Here is a 22,575-nt window from a genome sequence, read left to right as displayed (position 1 = left end):
TTATTTTATTTTATTTTATTTTATATTTTATATTATTTTATTTTATTTTTTATTTTATTTTATTATTTTATTTTATTTTATTTTATTTTTTATTTTTATTTTATTTTATTTTATTATTTTATTTTATATTTTATTTAATTTTATTTAATTTTATTTATTTAATTGTTGAGTTCCCTTTTTTTTTTTTTTTTTTTTTTTTTTTTTAAATTTTGTTTTGAATACCAAGGATTTTTGGAATATCTAATTCAGATGTTCAGGGTCCTGAGGATCCAATTTAGAGATCTTGTCAGGTATGGAAGGGAGACTGAGTAAGCAGCTAAATCTGTGAAATGCCCGCCCTTACTGATAGGGAGAGCTAGGTTCTTTTTTTTTTTTTTTTTTTAATTTATTTTATTTATTTATGATAGGCACACAGTGAGAGAGAGAGGCAGAGACACAGGCAGAGGGAGAAGCAGGCTCCATGGACCGGGAGCCCGACGTGGGATTCGATCCCCAGTCTCCAGGATCGCGCCCTGGGCCAAAGGCAGGCGCCAAACCGCTGCGCCACCCAGGGATCCCTGTTGAGTTCCCTTTTAACAAGAGCCTTCTGGTTGTGTTAAGACAAATGTCCAGGGAGGTGGAGGCAGAGAGGCAAGCAAGAGGTTGCAGAGTCCATCCAGGAGAGACATGACTTGGAGCAGGGCCACTTGAACTAGAGAGATGCTGATGGAGAAGATGAGAAATGATCAGGTGCTGGGTTGACAGAGCCAACAGATTTTATTGATTCTGGGAGTTAGTAAAGGAATTTGCCTAAGGTCCTACAGCTAGTAAGTGGTCAGGCCAGGATTGAACCCAGTCCTGTCTGGCCCCCAGTTTTTAGCTCTTAATGAACCACTGTGCTTTTCCAAAAGCACTTCTGACCCCACTGCCTGGTCATCCCATTCTATTCCCGAAGAACGTCCAGGTCTGGGTGCTTGGCAGTCCCCTTCTGGCGGGTTCTCAGACACTGGGTTGAAGGCTAGCATCACTGTATCCTGCCTCAGGGGAGCAAAGGAAAGGAGGAGGCAGGGATCTGGGGAGAGAGAGAGTGGTGGGTAGATGCTTTGAGACCGTGTGGCCTTAATGGCATGTTGCAGAGGAGCTCAGTCGCTGGAATCAGACAAACCGAGGTGTAAGCCTTGACTCTCCTCTCACAGCTGTGTGACCCCAGGCAGATGACACCCTCTCTGTGCCTATTTGCTCCCTTGATAAACAGGGATGTTAATGCTGCTGCTCTATTTGCCCACACACGGTGACAAGAAAGTATTTTCAGCTGAGATATTCTCCCAAAGCAGAAGCCAGTCATGATCTTTCAAGTCATTTGTTCCTCAAACTGAATTTTACTAAGCACCTATGATATGCCAGAGCCATAGATATCAAGCAGAGCGTTCCCCCTCTTGAGGTCTCCTGCCTGGCAGGGAAGATGAAATCCATAGGAGTCTGATGGGTGTTATAAAAGCAGCCAGTGTGGGAGCCCTGAAAGCAGGAGAATTTATTCTCCCAAACAGGTAATATTTTAGCCATGACGGGAGTACAGTAAAAGAGGCCAGATGGGGTTTTAGGCGGTGTGATGCATGCGTACCACTAACATTTCCTGCAGGCCCCCTCTGTGCCAGTCTGCAAGCTCAGCACAGGGTGCGTGTGACCTTGTTCAGTCTTCCCATAGCCCCTGGAGGCAGATGCTATTCCTGTACGCCCTTTACCCAATGAGAAAACGAAGGTTCAGAGAGGTGATGTGATTTGCCTGAGGAAACACAGCTAGCAGCTAAAGGGGCCAGGCTGTGCAGCTCTCCAGCTGAGATTGAAGAAACCCATATAGGTTGAAAGTCCAGCTGCCTCTGCCTGGCTCTGTGGCCTTGAGTAGGCCGGTTTGCCTCCCTGAGCCTCAGTCTCCATGCCTGTAAGTAGGACCAGTTCCACGGGATGGGCAGGATAGTTTTCAGACTTAGAAATGCAGCTGGCAAAGCCCAGCTTGGAGCTTGCGGAGCTCAGAGGTCAGCAGCTGTTTACGGAGAGAGTGCTGAGTTGCTTGTGTGGGGTGGGCACCGCCACATGTTTTCCATGGAGTGTGACCAGGGATGCTCTGAGGCCTGTCTTCCCCTCCAGGAGACAGCCAGAGGGCAGGGAGAGAGAGGCACAGAGAGCCTGAGATTGCCCTCTGATTGGGTGGGTTGCTGAGCTGGCCCGGCTGAGGCCAAGGCGGAGGGCGCCATGAGCAGCCAGGAAGACCATGGAGGGGTTTGGATTCAAAACTGTTCCCCATAGTGACACCGTGCAGAGTGGGACTCAGAATCTGGCAAGGCAGAAGGGTGTTCAGGCCACCAGAGGGTCACTTCTGTGAGCAAAGGCACGACTACCCTTTCAGTGTGTGTCCCCTGTGCCTGGTGCATCAATGGTGCCTCAGACTCAGCCTGGAATTGTCTCCACTCTGGGCCAGCTCTACTTCTCTAGGCAAGCTGCTTCACCTCAGTGAGCCTGTTTCCAGATAGGAGATAATGAACCCAGCCGGTAGGCGCCTGACCAGGGATTTGAACCCAGGTCTGCCAGATTCCAGGGCCGATTTGTCACTGTACCTTCCTGATTCTTTTATATACTTATTTCCTTCTTTCATTCCTTCAGAAAATATTTACGGAGCACTTGCTATGCACCAAGCACTGTTCTAGTCTCCGTGGATATAGCAGTGAGCAAGGCAGATGAGGCCCTGCCCTCAGAGCATTTATATCCTAGAGGAGGGAGATGGTAAGCAAAGAAACAGGACAGGAATAGTGTAAGTACCCTGAAGGAGCTGTAACGAGGAATGGTTGGAGTCGGGGGGAGGCTCTCTCAGATAATGGGGTCAAGGAGGGAGATGACATTTCGTGTGACATCTGAAAAGTGCAGAGCAAGCACCCGAAAAAATGCTTCAGGAGAATGTGAAGTGTGGAGCTCTTCTAGGCCACAGGCCTCAGACTTAACGGGGTGAGGAGGGTGTGAAAGGAAAGCAGTTATCAAAACACTGTGGACGGCCTGAGAAGCTCAGGAGGGGCGACACAGCCCTTTGGGGTGACCACACCCGGGTCGCATTTGGGTCTCCCGTCCAGCTGCCTCTGCCTTCCAGGTGAAGCAGATCATGGAGGAGGCCGTCACACGGAAGTTTGTCCACGAGGACAGCAGCCACATCATCTCCTTCTGTGGTGAGTCCGTGGCCTGTGGCCTTGAAAGTGGCTTCTTTCTCTGTGGGCTGACCTGGGGGAGTGGCATCTTTGTGCAAGCAAGGGTTCTTAACTGCTTTTTTGCTTTGTAACTCCAACGTTATTTTCAGATTTCCAAGGGGCCCCATTAGGGAATTTGGAAATACAACAATGTCTCCAGAAGACATTAAGAATGGCCCCCGTGCAACCTACGAAGGGTTAATCACTGTTGATGCCGGAGGGCCTGCTTTCCCCTCTCAGTTCACAGCCACCAACCCACACCCCTAGTGATGTGGGTCTCGCATCTGAGGAATGGCTCCATCTGAGGAATGGCTCCGTGCCCCTTCCCCGCCCTGCCTATGGCTGTTGCTAAATAATGGGAGGGGATGGATGGGCTTTAAAAATTCAGGGAGTGAGGAACCATCACACCGTCCTGAGGGATCATGTCCAGCTGGCTCAGCACCGGAGGCAGGCCCAGGGCTCAGAGCATGACTCAGACGTCTCTCCTTGAATCAGCGTTGCTTGCAAGGCTCCAGAAATAACGATGCTGCCAGGTTCTTACTATACTTCCACCTCGGCTACAGGCTACAGACGCAGGTTTTGCGTGTCCCCAGAGTCAGGATTCCGTTTCGACGTATCAGTGTGTACGTATAAGTGGGGGAGTGTCTTTCTCCCTGAAAACCTTTATTATTTCATGACTGGCATGTGTTGGGGTGAAGGACGTGCTGTAATCCCCCTCTCGTGGCCTTGGTCTCGTAGAGAGGCCCGAGCGAGGAGACCTGACTGGGCCCTCGGCTTCATCCAGATGGCTGGGCGTACCACCTGTGGGAACACACGTCATGACCTGGGAGCCTGCTGACATCAGTTTGGGCCCTTTGCAGCCAGGCAGACCTGGGTTCACATCCCTTCTCTGCCACTTGAGTGTTGGGTGACCTTGGCAAAATTTTGTGTTTTTTGAAGTGAGATCTGTTTAAGCTACATATATATGTATATTTATATACTTGCATATTTATGTATATATAGAGGAGTCTGTATGCACATAATTACATGAACGTGTATGTATATGAAAGGACACATATACACACAAATGTGAATATGGGAATGTATTTACCTATATTTTTTTCTCCCGGACATCTTTATTTGCAAAGAAAATAATTGACATGCCCATTTCAGAATGTGCTACGATACCTACCCATTAAAGACTTAGAGGAATAGAAAGTGATAAAAATCACGATAATCCTCTAACTCCAGCCACAGTTTGGGATGAGGGAAGAAATGTGATGGCACTGAGTAAGGCCTACAGGGTCTCCCTGAGGGGTCTCTGATCCACCGTTCCTTAGGATTCATTGTCAGAAAGAGTCAACCAAGCTGCCAATACCTGGATAGTTACTTAACTTCTTGAAGTATAAATGGATGAAAAGTGTTGTGTGTGTAAGCAAAAATGAAGGTGTTTAATAGATGCTTATCCAGACTATTTTAAGCCCATAAGCAAATTAGGCAATAAATGGACATTCATTCAAAGCCAAGCAATTACTGGGGCACCTGGCTGGCACAGTTGGTAGAGCACACAACTCTTGATCTCAGGGTTATGAGCTCAAGCTCCATGGTGGATGTGGAGCCTATTTAAAAAAATTAATTAAAAAAATAAAAGCCAAGTAATTGCTAACAACAACAACAAGAACCCAAGACAAGAAATTAAACCGGAACTTCTCAGTATTTGTCCTTGCACACAACATGATCTTGGCCGGGCTCTTAACCCTTGGACTGTTGGTGTTCTCCTCCTTTGGAGTGACGGCGACTAGCACACTCACTTCGTGGGCTTTTTCCACCAGGATTGAGTAAGGTAAACCTCCACACTGGTCTCACTGTGTGAGATAGAAGGTAGGAAAACACTAATAGAGGCCTGCTGAAATACCAGAAATAAGATTGGGGTCATCAGAGTGGCCTCCACAGGGACTATCTCCCAGCAGGGAACACTAAGTCCCAGAGATGGAAAGCGATTTGCTTGAGGTCACACAGCAAGTTAGAGGTAGAGCCCAGACTACCACCCAGGGCAGACATAGACACGGGAAATGATGAGTGAAGCCTCTCTTCAAATCCTTCATGGAGGCACAGGTGTTGTGAGCACACCGTGGGCTCAGGCCTGGTTTTTTTTTTTTTTAAAGATTTATTTTTATTTATTTATGATAGACATAGAGTGAGAGAGAGGCAGAGACACAGGCAGAGGGAGAAGCAGGCTCTATGCCGGGAGCCCGATGCGGGACTTGACCCCAGGACTCCAGGATCGTGCCCTGGGCCAAAGGCAGGCACGAAACCACTGAGCCACCCAGGGATCCCCCTCAGGCCCAGTTTTGAATCCCAACTTGGCCACTTATTTGCCAGGTGGCCCTGGGCAATTCGGTTTGCTTCTTAGAGCCTCAGTTTTCACATCTGAAAAATGGGGATGGTTGTCCTTTCTTCCTTGGCTGTGGCAGAGGGAGAATGAGATCTGTAACGCTAGCTGTTACTGGAATCACAGTAGTGACGTTCATGTCACTTTTATCTTGAGCCCAGACAAAGCTCAACAGTCCTGTGGTCTGGTCCCTCCTCTCTCCCTGGCAGGAGCAATAGCTAATGTTCCTAAAGCGCTTACTGTGTACTGGGCTCTGTGTGAAGTGCTTTCCATGCATTTTTTCCACCTCATTCTAACAGCAACCTTTTAAGATGCACGTTCATGCTCTCCCCACTTCTCAGATGAAGAAACTGAGACACAAGGAGGGGAAGTAGTTGCTGGAGGTCACACGACTGCTTAGTGTCTGGGAAAGGATGTGGGCAGATAGTCTGACATTGGGCAGCGAGCATAGGTTAACTCCTCAGCTGTCTTGCTCCCTTTCGAGGGAGTGGAAGGGAGAGAGGCATATGCGGTTTTCCCATGTGAGGCTCTCATGAATTCTGAGATGCTGGGCCCGCAGCTCTCCAAGGCGCCTCTGTGTGACTGAAGTCCTGGGCTGGGTGCGTGGGAGTGTGGGCAGGGCAGGGCCTACTGAGTGTCATGTCCCTACAGCGGCTGTGGAGGCCTGCGTCCTGCATGGGCTGCGGCGGCGGGCGGCTGGCTTTCTGCGCAGCAACAAGATTGCAGCTCTCTTCATGAAAGTGGGCAAGAACTTCCCGCCGGCCGAGGAGCTGAGCCACAAGGTGCAGGACCTGGAGCAGCTGATTGAGAGCACGTGAGTATGGAGCATGGGGTATGGGCAGGGCACACCCTGCAGAGGACAGTCCTAACTCCACGTTCCTCCCTGAGCTCTGCAAGAACCCATGCCTCTTGCCACTCTCTCTAGTTTCCTTTCTGCTCCCCAAATCTGCCAGATTGTTTCCTACCCCAGGGCCTTTGCACATGCTCTACCCACCACCCAGTTCCCATACTTCATTTTCTGTGGCTAGTTTCTTGTCATCTCAGGCCTTGCCCCAGTTAAGGGTAAATTCCAACCCTCACCCCATTTTTCTTTTAGATTGTCACTCTGTTTACTTCCCTGTGGTTATCACCACTTCTAATTACTCTTTCATTTGTTTCCTTGATTCTTGTCTATCTTCCCTGCTTAACTCTGAACTCCATGAGAACAGGCAATTAACATCTGTTACTCCCCATCCCCAGTGCCTGGACAGTGCCTAGCACCTGGATAATGTTCGAGACATGTTTGTTGAATGCATAAGTGGCTCTTGGGAGCCAGACCCCATTCTGGATGCAGGAAGACCAAAGTTTAATCAAAGCAGTATGGTCTCTGTTTGCATGGACCAAGTGTCACATTGAGGCCACCATTGAAGGGGAGCAGTGACTTCACTCACATGTCTTAAGAGCTGATTATGTTTACTAGGGGGGGAGGCTCATGGCCTGAGTATGTGTACCTGACCCCCCTCCACCAGAGCCTCACGAGAGCCCCAGTTGTTCAGCCAAAGCCTTGATCTGGAGCCTGGTCAGGGATGGCAAATAGGTTTCAGCTCCAGTTTTTGCTAGAGGCTGCCCAAAGGACCTTATTGTGAAAGATTCTAGAGCTACTCTTGGGTTTCACAGGAAAGAATGCTCAGATTGATTAGATGGCAAGAGAAGGGAGAGAGAAGCACGCATGCCATGTTTGCCTTCTCTGCCGTGGGTGCTCCCTCCACTTTACTGGATGAGCAATGGCCCTTGCCTTGCCTTTCAGGCCATACCAGCCCAGAGCTGCTGGCCAGAACTGTGTGATGGGCAGGGCTGTGGATTTCACATTGCCAACTCCCATTAGGAATCTGACTCCTCAGCCACTTGGTTTTCAGGTGTCTTCCAGTCCATCTGCTAAATTCCCAGGTATTTGCTGAGAACTTCTTAAAGGGGTGGATGTCCATCGGCCTTCCCTGATATTGGGAGTGACTTTCTAATGGAGGAATTAGAGATACCCATGCCAGGTGGTAAGGGAGAGCCATTCCTTCATTCATGCAACCACTTATCCATGACAGGGAGAGGGGAGAGAGGGGGAGGGAAGAGAGAGAGAGAGAGAGAGAGAGAGAAGAGAAGAGAAGAGAATCACTATGAGAATCCGGCTTACCCATCAACAGTGTATAAAAGTGTATTTCACTGCGTCTTCATGCTTGCTGGGCATTATGATTCCTCCAACTCTTTGCCCACTTGCCAGGAGCAATAAGGGCTCTTTTGTTGTTTTAGTTGCCATTCCTTCATTTCCTTGAGAGGTTGCTGTTTGCATATTGGTCCTGTTGGATTTCCTCTTTTGTGAATATTCATCCTTCTTCTTTACTGGTCTTGAAGGCGAAATCAGATCCAGGGCCTCCAGGAGAATGTGCGGAAGCTGCCGAAGCTGCCCAACCTGTCCCCACTGGCCATCAAGCACCTGTGGATCCGCACTGCCTTGTTTGAGAAGGTGCTGGACAAAATTGTGCATTACCTGGTGGAAAACAGCAGGTGAGCCAGAAAGACCAGACGCCTGGGTGTGCTCTGCCGCCACCTGCTGGCCTTCTTGGAAATTGCACCCTGTTGCACAAAGCACCTTTCGTTTCTCCCCCTTGATATGCACTTGACTTGGAAGAAATTACATGAAGGCCATCTGGATGTTCGTCTCCGAATTAGCCTAGTTTAGGACCTTGGGACAATTCAGGTGCTTACTGGCAACGCCGGATCTCCAGATTAGGAGTGGGGTGTAGGATCTTGCAATCTTAGGCATCTTTCTTCTCCCATGAATTAAGCCTACTGTCTTCTTACTAACCATGGCCCTAGAGGAGTCATTTAGCTTCTCTGTGTCTCTGCTCTCATTTGGTAAGTGGGACAGGGATCGCTGCCATTCTGGAGAAGAGGTGAGACGGGAAGATAGTGAGTCCACAGCATTTTGGAAATTTATAATGATACTTTCTTACATTTTTTTTTTCTAGCTCAGACCAACTTGGTGTAAATGTTTTGTAATATGAGCCCTCTTGGCAAGCATTTATCCATCCATTCATTCATTCATTCATCCAGTAAATATTTAATGAGCACCTAGCAGGTGCCAGGCAGTAACCTTAGATGTTGGGGATACATTGGTCTTAACTGTCATGTTCAAAGCTTGGATGTTATGCTAAGGGATAGGGAAGCTGGTAAAGAATGTAAAATCTGAGACTCTTCATGACCAGTACTCTTTTCCAGCCAGAGGGAGAGGGAGAGAGAGAATATCAAGGAAATACATGAGAATCTCCTCATCTCTTGGTATATGAAAGTGCCTGTTTAACCACATCTTCACATAAAATGGGTATTATGATTATCTTTTATTGTTTGCCGGGAAAATATGTCTGAAAGTATAGAGCAAATCCTTCTCTTCATTAACCTCACATTGTAGCAGGGAAAACAGGTAACTAGTAATTGGGATAATATATGATGAATATTCCAAACTAGGTGGGTGGTGTTTAATCTCCCCTGGGTGGTCAGGGAAAGTGTCCTGGAACACATGGCATTTAAGCTTCCATTTGAAGTGCCTGTAGGCATTAACTGGGTAAAGGTGTAGGGGAAAGAGTGTTTCTAGCAGAGGGACAGCAGGTGCAAAGGCCAGGAGGCAGGAGAGGACCTGGAAGAAATCCAGGCTCTGGAGTCCAATTACACCTTCTCGTGAATTATGACAAGTCTCTGCTCTGTGCCCGAACGTGGGTTCAGGGCCTCTGTAGTTACTGCCTTTGGTCTATGACCTTGTGTTTTCCACTGAATAAATCAGCCAAATGGAATTAGTGATTTATATCAGCAATAACGCCAACCTCTTTATTTATTAAACTTCTTATTTTTTTTTTTACATTCACACAGAAGTTGTAACCATACAGAGTCTCCCCCACCCTTAGTGTTAATATCCTGCATAACCATAGTACAAGCATCAAAACAGGAAATTGCGATTGGTACAATACTGTTAACTGAAGGACAAACTTTATTTGGATTTCACTAGTTTTTACATATGGCCATTTTTTTTCCTGTATACTTTTTTTTTAACATTTTTTTTTTTTTATTTATGATAGTCACAGAGAGAGAGAGAGAGAGGCAGAGACACAGGCAGAGGGAGAAGCAGGCTCCATGCACTGGGAGCCCGACGTGGGACTCGATCCCGGGTCTCCAGGATCGCGCCCCGGGCCAAAGGCAGGCGCCAAACCGCTGCGCCACGCAGGGATCCCTTTTCCTGTATACTTTTTTAAAAAGATTTTATTTATCTTTGAGAGACACAGAGAGAAAGGCAGAGACACAGAGAGAGAAGCAGGCCCAATGCACGGAGCCGATGTGGGAGTAGATCCCAGGACCTGTAGGGTGACTGGGTGACGGACACTGAGGGGGGCAGTTGACAGGATGAGCACTGGGTGTTTTACTATATGTTGGGAAATCGAACTCCAGAAAAAATATATACAAAAAAAAAAAAAAAGGCCCCAGGACCCCAGGATCTGTGGTGTCCTGAGCCAAAGGCGGATGCCCAACCTCTGAGCCACCCAGGTGTCCCTTTTCTGCATAATTCTGTGGAATTTTAACACACACATATAGTTTTGTATAACTGACACCACAGTCAGGACACAGAACTGTTCCAGCGAAACCTGTCACCCCAAAGAAGCTCCCTTGGGCTACCCTTCATCTTGCTCCCAATCCTACTTGCTATTTTTGAAGGCAGGATTTCCAAGGTTTATGATCAGGTAACTGTGCTGATTTTTGGAATGGAAACTGAGCGGCAGAGTGGAAAGTGCCTTGAAGCCTTATCTTCAGATAGGATGCCAAATCTATAAACTTGTTGCTGAACACATACAGAGCACGTCAGTTCTGCTTCAGCCAATATTCTGGCGGATAGAAGGTTCCTTTGGGACAAAAATACACGGAAGTTGCCATGATTTGGTGAGAACTTCCTGGTGGTAGAGCCTGCACTATTGCCGTACAAGCAGCTCAGCATATAATTCTCCCAACCAGCTTGGCAGGCGAATTCTGTTTTTTTTTTTTTTTTTTTTAAAGATTTATTTATTTATTTATGATAGACGTAGAGAGAGAGAGAGAGAGAGAGAGAGAGAAGCAGGCTCCATGCCGGGAGCCTGACGTGGGGCTCGATCCCAAGACTCCAGGATCGCACCCTGGGCCAAAGGCAGGCGCTAAACCGCTGAGCCACCCAGGGATTCCCCGCGAATTCTGTTATTACTTCCCATTTTACAGCAGCAGTCACTGCAGCTGAGAGAAGGTAGTCACCTACCCAGGGACACATAGCGAGGATGGGAATGGCCAAGCTAGGCTCCTACTCAATGTGTCTCACTCCTCATCCTGTATTCTTATGCCCTCCTGTAGGACAGGAAGAGCCAGGCTGGCTGGGTGTAGCCTACATCCACCTGCTGTGTGGCTTCCCGCGAGTCACTTACCCTCTCTGAGCCTGAGATCCCTCAGGAGGGTAGAACAAAGTCTTTTCTGACTCTAGTATCTGTTTCTAGATTGTATGGGTTTGCGGAGAATTAGAAGCCACTACACAACAACTCAGACGAAGAAACAAAAACCAAAAACAGCCCAAACATCTTACTGCCCCACCACACAAGTTATTTTGAAGACCCGGAAGCCAGGGGGCGCTTTTGAACACATGAGACATGAGTTGTCTGGGCAGGAAGTCCTGTTAATACAGCTTTTCAGGACATGCCACAGCTAAAAAGCATCTTGTTGCCTCAATAATTTTAGAAGGGTAGACCTCATCTGAGCCCCTAAGCTACTTGCCATCTGAAGCGGAAGATGCAGTAGAAGTGGATAGAACCAGCCTGGAGCAAACTTCCAATTATTATTTCTATTACTCTCATTAAGGCTTTATCATAGCCATGTATTCTGTGGTTACGTGCCAAGCACAGCTAAGTAAGTACCTCACATCTGTTGTCTCTCCCAAAAGTCCTAGGAGGTATAATTTTATTACACCAATTTTGCAGATGGGACATCTGAGGTAACGGGGTGACAAGAAGGGAACCTAAGGCAGTTGGCGCTTAACCATCAGGTCACAGGCCATTGTGTGCCCTCTGCTGGTTGCCATCTAAACGGGCTTGTCCTTTTCTCTTGATAGTAAATACTATGAGAAGGAAGCCCTCCTAATGGACCCGGTGGATGGCCCCATCCTTGCATCTTTGTTGGGTAAGTGGTCCAGTGCTCTGAGCTTCATCTGGATCTCTGGTCTCAGCTCACTGATGCATCCGAAGGGCTTCTTTCATCCCCCTCCAGCCTCCTCCATCCAAACCTCCCTATTCCCTGCTCCTCAGGTCTCAATGCTGGCCTCTCCTTGGAAGGGCCCTGGGGCATACTCACCAGCTGGAGGGGAGAGGTGGTGAAAATGCTGGCCTATCTTGGGGTAGCTGAGTGGGTAGACTTTCCAGGGCTATGGATTCCCAGCCCCTGTATGCTTCACAGTGGGGCCCTGTGCTCTGGAGTATACCAAGATGAAGACTGCAGATCACTTCTGGACTGATCCCTCTGCTGATGAGCTCGTCCAGAGGCACCGCATCCATAGCTCACACCTGCGACAGGACTCACCCACAAAGCGTCCAGCCCTCTGTGTGAGTAGGGGTGAATTGCGGGGCCCTGGGAGGGAGGTAGGCTGGGTTCCAAACTTGATATGTAGTTGGGGAATGAGTGGGATGCTGAGGGTCACCCAGGCCTCATCCTGCACCTCCTTTCCACATGCCAGATCCAGAAGAGGCATTCGAGTGGCAGCATGGATGATCGACCATCCCTTTCTGCCCGTGACTATGTAGAGTCCCTGCACCAGAACTCCCGGGCCACGCTGCTCTATGGCAAGAACAATGTTCTGGTTCAGCCGGTGAGAGAGATCTTGGGCCCAGATCTTCCATGGGGGGGTCTGTCTTCAGGTTATAGAGAAAGAGTTCCCTCTGGCTCTAGGTTGCTTATCCATTCATCCATCCATCTACCCACATATCCGTCTCTTCATTCATCTGCCAATACTCCCATCTGTCCATCCATTCATCCATATGACATTTACTTCTATCTATCCATCTATTCATCCATCCATGCATCTATCCCCTATCTTTCATCCATCCATCCATCCACCCATTTTTATATCTATCCATTCATCTATCTATCCATCCAACTATTCATCCATCCATCCATGTTTGCATCCAGCCAGTCATCCATCGATCCATCCATCCATCCACCCACCCACCTACCCATCTACCCATCTTCCATCCATCCATCTACTTACCCATTCATTCTTCTATCCATCTACCCATTTCTACATGTCTGTCCATCCATCCACCCACCCATCTTTACATACATCCACATAGATCCACTCATACATCCATCCATCTGTGTCATTTATTTTCCAGTCCATTTCTCTGCCCACCTGTCCACCTAGCTGCCTATCTGTCCATTCTCTCCCATTATAACTCACTCATTCAGCAAATACTTATACTGGACTTTGCATGCAGTAGATGCTGAGGACATCAAGATAAATATCTTCATGGTTAATATTTATTGAGTGCTCCCTGGATATGTCAGGCACCATGCTAAGTGCTTTTAATTGTATTAACTCAATTTAAGCTCACAACAACCATTTGAGGCAAGTAGTATACTCAAAGGTGATAACACTGAAGTGTGTGTGGTGGGGGAGTAAGGGGCAAATTCAGGCTGCCCAGTGTGAGAGTCTGTGTCATTCATCAGTCACCTTCTATGCCTCAGCGCTCATCCAGCTCTCAGGGATGGATGGTGAGCAAGGCACACAAAGCTCCTGCCCTCACCCAATAGATAACTCCTTTGCCGTTCCCTTCCTAAGACCACCTGGATCAGTGTGGTATTTGGACTCAGTTGGGAGGAAGCAGAGGGAGAACTGTTGGCCTCTCCAGCTCTCCAGTGACAGTTGTGGTCATTGGGTGGCCCTGAGTGAGTCACTTCTCTCTCTGAGCCTTAGTATCCACATCACAGTGGGTATAAGATCTTACCTCCTCAGATCTAAGAAGCTGTGAATTTAAGACATCCCATTTTTTTAACATAACCATCAGGAAGTAAAAAACTATAAAGTTATATAAAATGTTTTCTCAGACTTGGAAATTTTGTTTTACATTTTTTGAAAGACCTCTTTGAGATAATCTGGATACACTTTTTTAAATTGTACATTATACTTGTAACTACACACAAGGGAACATATAATTGATATTCATTAGTTAAGCTAGTCCTAAAACTTCACATTTTAGGGTTTAATCTTCATATCGCTTTTTGACATAGAGACATCAGTATATTTTTCCACCAAATATTGTTTTCTATTTCATCATAAGGAAGAGTCAGCAAACTGTGTAGCCCACTGGCCAAATTCAGTGCTCTACCTGTTTTTGCAAATAAAATTTCATTGTAACCCAGCCATGCCCATTACATATCGTGTATGGCTGCTTTCAGGTTATAACGGAGAGTTGACTGGTTGCAACTGAGCCTGTATGGATCACGGTGCCAGAATTATTCCCTATCCGACCCTTTGTAGAAAATCTGCTGACCTCTGATGAAGAGTGCCAGAGGTACAGCATTTCTTGCAAACACGTGCACTCGGTTGTTGTTTTGCAAGACAATCTGGAATTGTGGGCATCCGTGCAGCAGTGAATAGTGTGTCTGCTTTGCCAGTATCACATCAGTGCTCTCTTGTTCTGTTGCCAGCTTTTCTGCACGCATAATCCCTTTTTGATTCAAAGATGAATCAGTCTCATCTTTTTGAAGACATTTAAAATCACACCTGTATTCCACGTGTGAAGGAACAGCCACGTTCAAATCTGAATTGGAATAGTAACATCTGAACAACTTGGCCTGAGTTTGCATGAGAGCAGGCGGTGACCACTATGTCATGATCGTGAGATGCCATTGATTATCAGATGCATCCCCATTTGGGGTACATTAAAATGTGAAAAACATTCATGAAATAAGGCTGTGGTGCTCCAGCATTAACCATTAACCACCTGTGTGGTTAACCCCATTAACTACCTGTGTAGTTAAATGGAGACCATGCGTGTGAAGCTGAGCTGTGCTCGGTACACACTAGGTGCTCAGGAAATGTCAACTGTCCATCCCCACGTGTTGTTTGGTTGAATTTGGTGGAGAAATGTCCTCCTCTGTGTGTGAGGCTCAGGTATAGCCCCCTCCCTCAAACCCCACTTGGGGTAAAGCAGAGCTAGCAGGTGAGAAGCTCTGCAGGCTAATTGGGAAGACAAGGTCAGGCTGCTGGGCAGGGAGCATGGTGTAGGTATTTGGGGAGGGAGATTCTGGAAAATGTTTGTGGAGTGGACATAGGGCTCTAGCTGCCCTCTTTTTCTCCCTTAAGACTGGCCAAAAATGATGCCAGATAAATGCCTTCTGTTAAGGAGAGGGTGGTGTTGAAGAGGGGTAGAACCTCTTCCAGATTCTAAAGACCCATCAGCCATACCTTTGCAGTAGGACCCCTGAACCATGCTTGCGGGGGGAAGTGTGAGTGTGAAAGTATGTATGGGGATGGGGCCAGCTTTGATAGCTGGATCTCTAGAACGCATCCTGGGTGATTGGTTACAAACTGCTTTGCTTAACATGGCCACCTGGAGGGAGGTTCAGTATCTTCCAAATTGCCATGGCCTTGGAAGGCGTGACCCAACCTCTTGGTTCTGGTTATGTATCCCAAGTCAGGTGGGTCAGGGCCCATGATCACTGTGACTCTGGCGCTTTGACTGAGCCTACGCCATCTTTCTGCAGAGGGATGATATGGAGGCTGTGCCAGGGTACCTGTCCCTGCACCAGACAGCTGACATCATGACCTTGAAATGGACACCTAACCAGCTGATGAATGGGTCGATGGGGGACCTGGACTATGAGAGGAGGTAGGGTGCTGGGTCCCTCTCCTACCCTGGACATGGGGACGTTTGTGCTCTGTGCACTCCTTATGCCCTGCCCTTGGCCTGCTGCCCTGTCTGGTTGTTGCAGCTGCTTGGCCCAGCCTCCCTGCAGCTGTAGCCTTATGGGTAACTCATTGGGAGGATTTAGAAACCCAACTAGAAGAATCCTAGGGTATGGGAGTTAGGCAAACCATGGTCCAAATGCCACCCTGGTGGGAGAAATCTTTTTTTTTTTTTTTTAAGATTTTATTTATTTATTCTTGAGAGATAGAAGGAGAGACAGAGCCAGAGACACAGGCAGAGGGAGAAGCAGGCTCCATGCACCGGGAGCCCGACGTGGGATTCGATCCCGGGTCTCCAGGATCGCGCCCCGGGCCAAAGGCAGGCGCCAAACCGCTGCGCCACCCAGGGATCCCTGGTGGGAGAAATCTTAACAAAAGATCTTGGAAGCCCGCCAATGGCAAATATTCCCAGATCTGCTACCTTCTTTCCCATCACTCAGTAAAGAAGGAAAGCAGGTGTTGTTGGTGGGCATCTGGGTCAGGGATGCATCTCCTTGTGATATCCCGCAATTTATAAGGCTCAGCAAAGGATTTGGTGTCATGCTTTGAAGAAATTCAGAAACCAGGGATTCCCAGCTGCAACCCCATGTCCCAGGACAGTTAGAGAAGGCCCTAGAAGGAATGCAAACAAGACACTGTGCAGAGTGCAGCTGGCCTGATTAGTTCAGCTTGAGGAGTCTTGGCAGCTCTATATAAAATAAGGGCTCTTTTCAAGGAACATAAGTAGAATACCATTATTGTGTTCTGTTTCATGTTAAGCTTTGGTGTGAGTAACCCAGGCCGTGATGTGATGAATGGGATTCTCCAAGCTGGCCACTTCTCACGCAGAGGTGGCCATCTATCTTCAGAGATGGTCAGTGGGAGGTACAGTCAGTTGTAGGCTGGGCCACATAACTAAGCTCCAGCCAGACTCCAGAGTTTCTGATCAAGAAACCCCCCCCCCCAAAAAAAAGAAACCCTCCCCCCCCCAAAAAAAAAGAAACCCTCCCCAAAGAGCAGTGTGGGGCCAAGGAGATGCCCTTGGCCCAGGACATTATTTCAGCCTGTTCATCTTAAACCCGGAGCCTCCCAGCTGATTTTGGATCACAGGGAGCTCTGAATCTCCTTCTAGCATTTAATAAGTCTAGTAATAAATCTGTGCCAATGTGTATACCAGCTATTGCCTTCTAGACCTCAGTTCCATGGAAGCAAGGAATCTTCCTTGCGCATATCTTCTCTCCAGCACCTACCACCAATCCTAGCACAAAGTATAGGTGCTTGGATAACCTCTGTGAAATGGAGCAGGGAAGTCAGGGGACCTGGATTCATTTGTCAGATTTTTTTTTCTAAGATTTTTTATTTATTTATTTGAGGTGGGGGTTGGGGCAGAGGGAGAAGCAGACTCCCCCATTGGGCAGGGAGCCTGATTGGGGCTCAATCCCAGGACATCAGGGGTCAAGCCGAAGGGAGACGCTTAACTGACTGAGCCACCCAGGCACCCCTCATTCATCACATATTAACGGAGCAGCATCAGATATTAACACAGTGTACTAGGCACTATGCTAAATACAAGAGAGAGAGAACATTCAGAAAAGGAGAGGATAATCTTTACCTTTTCAGAGCTTATACTATATTTACCTTATACCTGACAGAAAAACGAATAGGCAGGTAAATGGATAAATGTATATTATCGTACCAAGTGCTTCCTTGGTCCTCATCTTGCTGTGACTTGGGGTATGTCCCTCCCTATCTCTGGGCCTCAGTTCCCCAGCTTCTTTTATTTATTTATTTATTTATTTATTTATTTATTCATTCATTCATTCATTCATTCATTCATTCATTCATGAGAGAGAGAGAGAGAGGCAGAGACACAGGCAGAGGGAGAAGCAGGCTCCCTGCAAGGAGCCCCATGCGGGACTCGATTCCAGATCCCAGGATCATGCCCTGAGTCAAAGGCAAACGCTCAACCACCCGAGCCACCTAGGTGTCCCAGTTCCCCAGCTTCTATCAAATGAGGGGGCTGGACAAGTGACCTCCCCAGAACTTAAAGGATTCCCAAAGGGTTTGCAGGGGTTACCCATACATGGAAGTGTCTCTTGTCAAACATCACAGTCCATGGACCCTGCTTATTGGTTGGACTTAAGCCCAGGGTTGTATGGGCAGAAACTTTTAATGCTAATGTTTTGGAGAGGCTTGAATCAAATGATTGCCCAGCAGCTGCCCCCTGCCAACTCCCTCCAACTCAGATCACTAGGGACTCTGTCTTTCTGCATCATCTTTTCTTCTGTGAATAGGCACATCCTAGGCACATCGATCTTTGATTCCAGCTGAGTCTGCACTTTCAAGGTCACTGCTCTGAGACTTCCCCAGCCCTGGGCTCTGAACCCCTATCTATCCTTGTTATTCCTGCCTGGAACCCAGAGCTCAGTGAAAGAGAAAAAAGGGGGGGGTCAGAAATATGGAAGTTAGCGTGTAGGAAATGGGAGTGCCCAGGGGCTCCAGTGTCTCTTTAGGGACCAAGAGACAATGAAGAGAAGGGATGTGGTCTTTATCTAAGGAGCTTCAGTACCTTTTCTCTTGTCCCAGCCAGCACCCTTCTTGTACAACCAAGATCAGAACTCCCCAGCTGACTTTCCTAGGATAGGTGAGGAAATATCACCAAAGAGTCATTATTTGGGTTCAGGAATCAGGCTGCGCTTGGCTCAGATGTCAGCCCTGCCATGTGGAGCAGCAGCTGGAACTGCCCCCCCCCCCCCCCCCCCCCGCTGATGGTAGAACCACTTCACAAACAAGTCTGGAAGTTTCCTTTTCTTTCTTTCTTTCTTTCTTTCTTTCTTTCTTTCTTTCTTTCTTTCTTTCTTTCTTTCTTTCTTTCTTATTAATAGCATCATTTTTATTTGCTGCATAATACATGTGGAAGCTTCTTATGACCTACCCTTACCATGTGACCCAGCAGTTCTACTCTAGGAAGCTGTTTTTTTTTTTTTTTTTTAAGATTTTATTTATTTATTCATGAGAGACCTAGAGAGAGAAGCAGAGTCACAGGCAGAGGGAGAAGCAGGCCCCATGCAGGGAGCCCGATGTGGGACTCAATCCCAGGACCCCAGGACCACACCCTGAGCTGAAGGCAGACACTCAACCACTGAACCACCCAGGTGTCCCTAGGAAGCTATTAAAACATGTAAAATGGAAACAGAAGTCCAGCTTTTGCTCCTTCCCAGTCAAGTGATCTTGGACAGTCAGCTTCACCTCCCGGAGCCTCAGTTTGTTCATCTGATGTAAAATGGGGATGTGGTCACAGAACCTCCAAACAGACATACAGGCAAGAGTCAATAAGAAAATACAGGGTAGCGCAGCCCTGGTAGCCCAGCGGTTTAGTGCCGCCTTGAGCCCAGGGTATGATCCTGGAGATCCAGGATCAAGTCCCACATCGGGCTCCTGCAGGGGGCCTGCTTCTCCCTCTGCCTGTGTCTCTGTAGTCCCCCCCTCCCCCGTCATGACTAAATAAATAAGTAAATCTTAAAAAAAGGGAGGAGAAAGAAAGAAAAGAAAGAAGAAAAAGGAAAGAATAAAGAAAAGAAAGAAAGAAAGAAAAAGAAAGAAAGAAAAAAGAAAGAGAAAAAAGAAAGAAAGAAAAGAAAGAAAGAAAGAAAGAAAGAAATGCAGGGTAAAGCCCTTAGCAGGGAGGGTGGAACCTGGAGGCTGTTGGTGTCAAGTTACACAGCTCCAAAGGGACTGTGGCCACAGCTCCTCCCCTTGGTGTCTGGTGGTAGTTGGAAAGTTGCTCTGCATTTAGCATTTCCTCCTAAATACTCTCTGAGCATCTTGTAGAAATGAACAAAAAGCCCAGTCGCTGTCCAGTTCAGCACCTCTCGGGGAGACAGGAGAAAACAGGCAATTGTAGCCCTAGGTGATGAGCACAATGTGGGAGCCCAGAGAAGGACCACCTGGCCAAGACTCCCATGAGAGGGACTCTGCAGAAGCTGCTCCTCTGAACAGGCTTGTGTGCTTGGCTGCCCTCCAAGAACGTTCGCCACACGGATCCTGGCAAGGCTGACTAGTGCAGACCAGTGCAGGAAGGTCCCTTAGGGAGCTTCTGTTCCAACATCCTCATGTGACAGCTAGGAAAACTGAGGCCCATAGAGGAGAGGGGACTGATTCAGTATAGTTGGTGGAAGTGGGGTTTGAAGTCTGACCTTAAAGCCTGTGTTGGTCCATCAAGAAGCAGATGCAGACAGACATGCAAGAGAGATGTAGTGTGAGTGGCACCTTATATGAGTGACCATGAACCTGGTCTGACCTCTCTGATCAGGGAGAGGAAAGAAAGAAGGGGTAGGAAGAGTCTCAGACACTGCAGTTCTTAGAGTGTTCAGCCAGACCAATTGGGAGTCCCTGGGCTAAACCTGGCCATAAGAGGAGTCCCCCCATCCCACCCCTGCCCCATCCTGGAGGAACAGACGCACACTGGCACTCCCATGTGCTCAGTCCTGGCTGAGAGCAGCCCAAGAGAAGCATGGCCTTGGTGCAAACATGGTGGACCTGGGGACGTGGGGAACAGCCTCTGAAGCTGTTGGTCAGCTCTGCTCCCCACAGCAGGATCTGAAGGACACCTGTGCAATGCCTTCTCCTGACTGCTGCAAAGCCCTGGTTCCTCTGAGCCCCACCTCCATGGTGTTCTGGGGGAAAAACGATCTGTTTGGGGAATGCAGTGGCCTTTGAGCTGGAAAGGGAAAACCTTAAGTATGTAAGCACAGAGACCATTAACCAAGGACTTTTTTTATGTATCAGCACCGAGCCCTTCAAATACATGATTCCATATAATCAGCACAGCAGTGCTATATAGTGGGTATTTATCACCCCCATTTTACAGAGGAGGAAACTGAGACTCATAGAGGCCTTCATAAGTCATGCTGCTGGGACCTGTGAAGTCAAGGCTGTTGAGTGGCTCTTCTAACTACATGGATTCACGGTGGCCTGGTGTTGGGGTCTGAGTCAAGACTCTTAGATACCGGTGACAGGAAACCAAACTCAGGTTGACTTAGACACTGGCTCCCATGAGCTGAAAAATTCTGGGAGTAGTGGCTTCAGGCATGGCTGGATCCAGGGACTCAAATGATGAGGACCTGAACTCTTTCCATCTCTTGGTTCTGCTTTCTTGCCTGTTGACACCATCATCAGGCAGGCTTTTCTTGCCATGGCCCCCTCCATTTCTATCATCTTTGCCCCTACTCCCCTAGCAGAAAGGAGCATCTTTTTCCCAGTTTATTCTAACATAAATCCAACAATTGAGCCTCCCTGGTTCTGCTTGGGCTGGGGGCCATCCCTGAGCCAATCACTGTGGCTGGAACGGTGGAATATGCTGAGCAGCCAGGCCAGCGTCAGATGGCCATTCCTGGAATCGTGGCATAGAGGTTGGGTGGGGTCAGCCTCAGTCACATGGACTGGGGGTAAGAAAGAGTGTTCCCTAGAAAAGTGGGGTGCTGGGACCAGAAGAAGGGGAGGTAGATTCTGAGAAGCCTGGAATACCGATGTTGGGGACAGATGGTTCCTAGCGAGAAGGGTGCAGGAACCCATGGGTGTGGTCTTCTGGCCTCCTGAGCCCTTCCCCAAGAGCCAGCATCCTGTGGACCTAACCATCCCTCCCCTTCCAGCGTCTACTGGGACTATGCCATGACCATCCGCCTGGAAGAGATTGTGTACCTGCACTGCCACCAGCAAGGTAGGGACTGCAGAGGGTGGGGGGAGCATGGGCTGGGGTGTTCTCCTGGCTCCCCTGCACAGCCGCACCTCCTTACTACTTGCACGGCCTCAAACAAGTGACTTCTCCCCTCTGAGCCTCAGTTCCCTGTCTGTAAAGTGGAATCACAATAGCACCTTTTCATGGCATTATTGTAAACATATGACATATGTTAAGGCCTCAGCATCAATCCCATGGTGTTAGTTGCTGACACCTAATTGAGCACTTATGATGTGCCAAGCAGGGCTCTAAACAGTTTGGCACAAAGTCACACAGCTTGTTAAGCTCCAGAGTTTGGGCTCAAAATCAGGTCTTTGTCATTCCAATGCCGGTGCTCTGGAGATCTGGGATTAATAACTAGATTTCTCCTTGAAAGCTCAAAGCAGGTATGTTCAGAACAAGTAGAAGACCACCCTGCTGTAGAAAGCAAGAGATCTGTGCATAAAACATTAAGCGTATTTAGTGAGACAGATCCAAGCCCTACTTGGGTCTGTCCAAGCCCTATGTGGCTCTGGGCAAGTTACATAGCCTCTCTGAGCCTTGGTTTCATCATTTGTAAAATAGACAATAATAGATCTACCTCATAGAGCTGTTTTGAGGATTCCAATAAGACACTGCCTTAAAAGTGCTTTGTTTACATACAGTAAGTGCTCAATATGTGCCAGCAAGTCAGCTACTGCCCTGAGAAGGGATAGATCTGAAAGCCTCCATACAAGAATAGGTCAGGTTGATTCATAGAGGGTGCTTGGGAGGCATCGGATGTTTGTGGGCCTCATTTCCCTTTGGTGGGTGACTTCACAGAAGCTAGCCAAACTCCGTGGCACATAGGATGGAAGGGGCTCAGGGGAGGTTAAAACAGCCCCTGACCTTCTGCCCAGGTCTTTCCCAGAGCTTGGAGGAGATCCATGGGTCTAGCTTGGCATGCCTGGGGGGATGTGTTTGCTGGGAGGGCCCCATCGCCATACATCATAGTGACTTCCCACTGGGTCTTCTCTGGCTGGGTTGTGGTGGCAGTGGACAGCGGCGGGACAGTGGTGTTGGTCAGCCAGGATGGGATCCAGAGGCCGCCCTTCCGCTTCCCCAAGGGAGGGCACCTCCTGCAGTTCCTTTCATGCCTAGAAAACGGGCTGCTCCCTCATGGGCAGTTGGACCCTCCACTCTGGTCTCAGCGGGGGAAGGTGAGTGATCCTGGGGGACCCAGGGAGGCTGGGGTATGGGTCAGCCATGGGGAGCGGTCATTCTTTTCTTGAGAGAGAGAAAGTGAAGGCGCACATGTGCACGTAGAGTGGGG

The 22,575-nt window shown here is 48.2% G+C and overlaps 1 protein-coding gene across 3 annotated transcripts in view; it reads left to right on the top strand.

Annotated features, from left to right (window-relative positions):
* Nucleotides 1-22,575, top strand: part of SGSM1 (small G protein signaling modulator 1) — a 68,411-nt gene that overhangs the window by 5,111 nt on the left and 40,725 nt on the right. For 2 of the 3 annotated variants that reach the window (XM_041729329.1, XM_041729327.1), the window contains exons 2-10: nucleotides 3,116-3,191; nucleotides 6,232-6,394; nucleotides 7,963-8,115; nucleotides 11,720-11,787; nucleotides 12,061-12,206; nucleotides 12,338-12,469; nucleotides 15,367-15,491; nucleotides 21,199-21,266; nucleotides 22,299-22,462. In XM_041729329.1, the coding sequence (XP_041585263.1) occupies nucleotides 3,128-3,191; nucleotides 6,232-6,394; nucleotides 7,963-8,115; nucleotides 11,720-11,787; nucleotides 12,061-12,206; nucleotides 12,338-12,469; nucleotides 15,367-15,491; nucleotides 21,199-21,266; nucleotides 22,299-22,462 (1,083 nt within the window). In that variant the 5' untranslated portion in view covers nucleotides 3,116-3,127. Of the gene's footprint in view, nucleotides 1-459; nucleotides 3,192-6,231; nucleotides 6,395-7,962; nucleotides 8,116-11,719; nucleotides 11,788-12,060; nucleotides 12,207-12,337; nucleotides 12,470-15,366; nucleotides 15,492-21,198; nucleotides 21,267-22,298; nucleotides 22,463-22,575 lie in introns of those variants that run through there. The other variant, XM_041729328.1, reaches the window with a different exon arrangement.

Source organism: Vulpes lagopus, chromosome 14 (genome assembly GCF_018345385.1).
Source record: "Vulpes lagopus strain Blue_001 chromosome 14, ASM1834538v1, whole genome shotgun sequence".
In the NCBI taxonomy this organism is placed as follows: domain Eukaryota; kingdom Metazoa; phylum Chordata; class Mammalia; order Carnivora; family Canidae; genus Vulpes; species Vulpes lagopus.
Note: the sequence above shows the minus strand (reverse complement) of the source record. Positions and strands in the feature narration are given on the sequence as shown.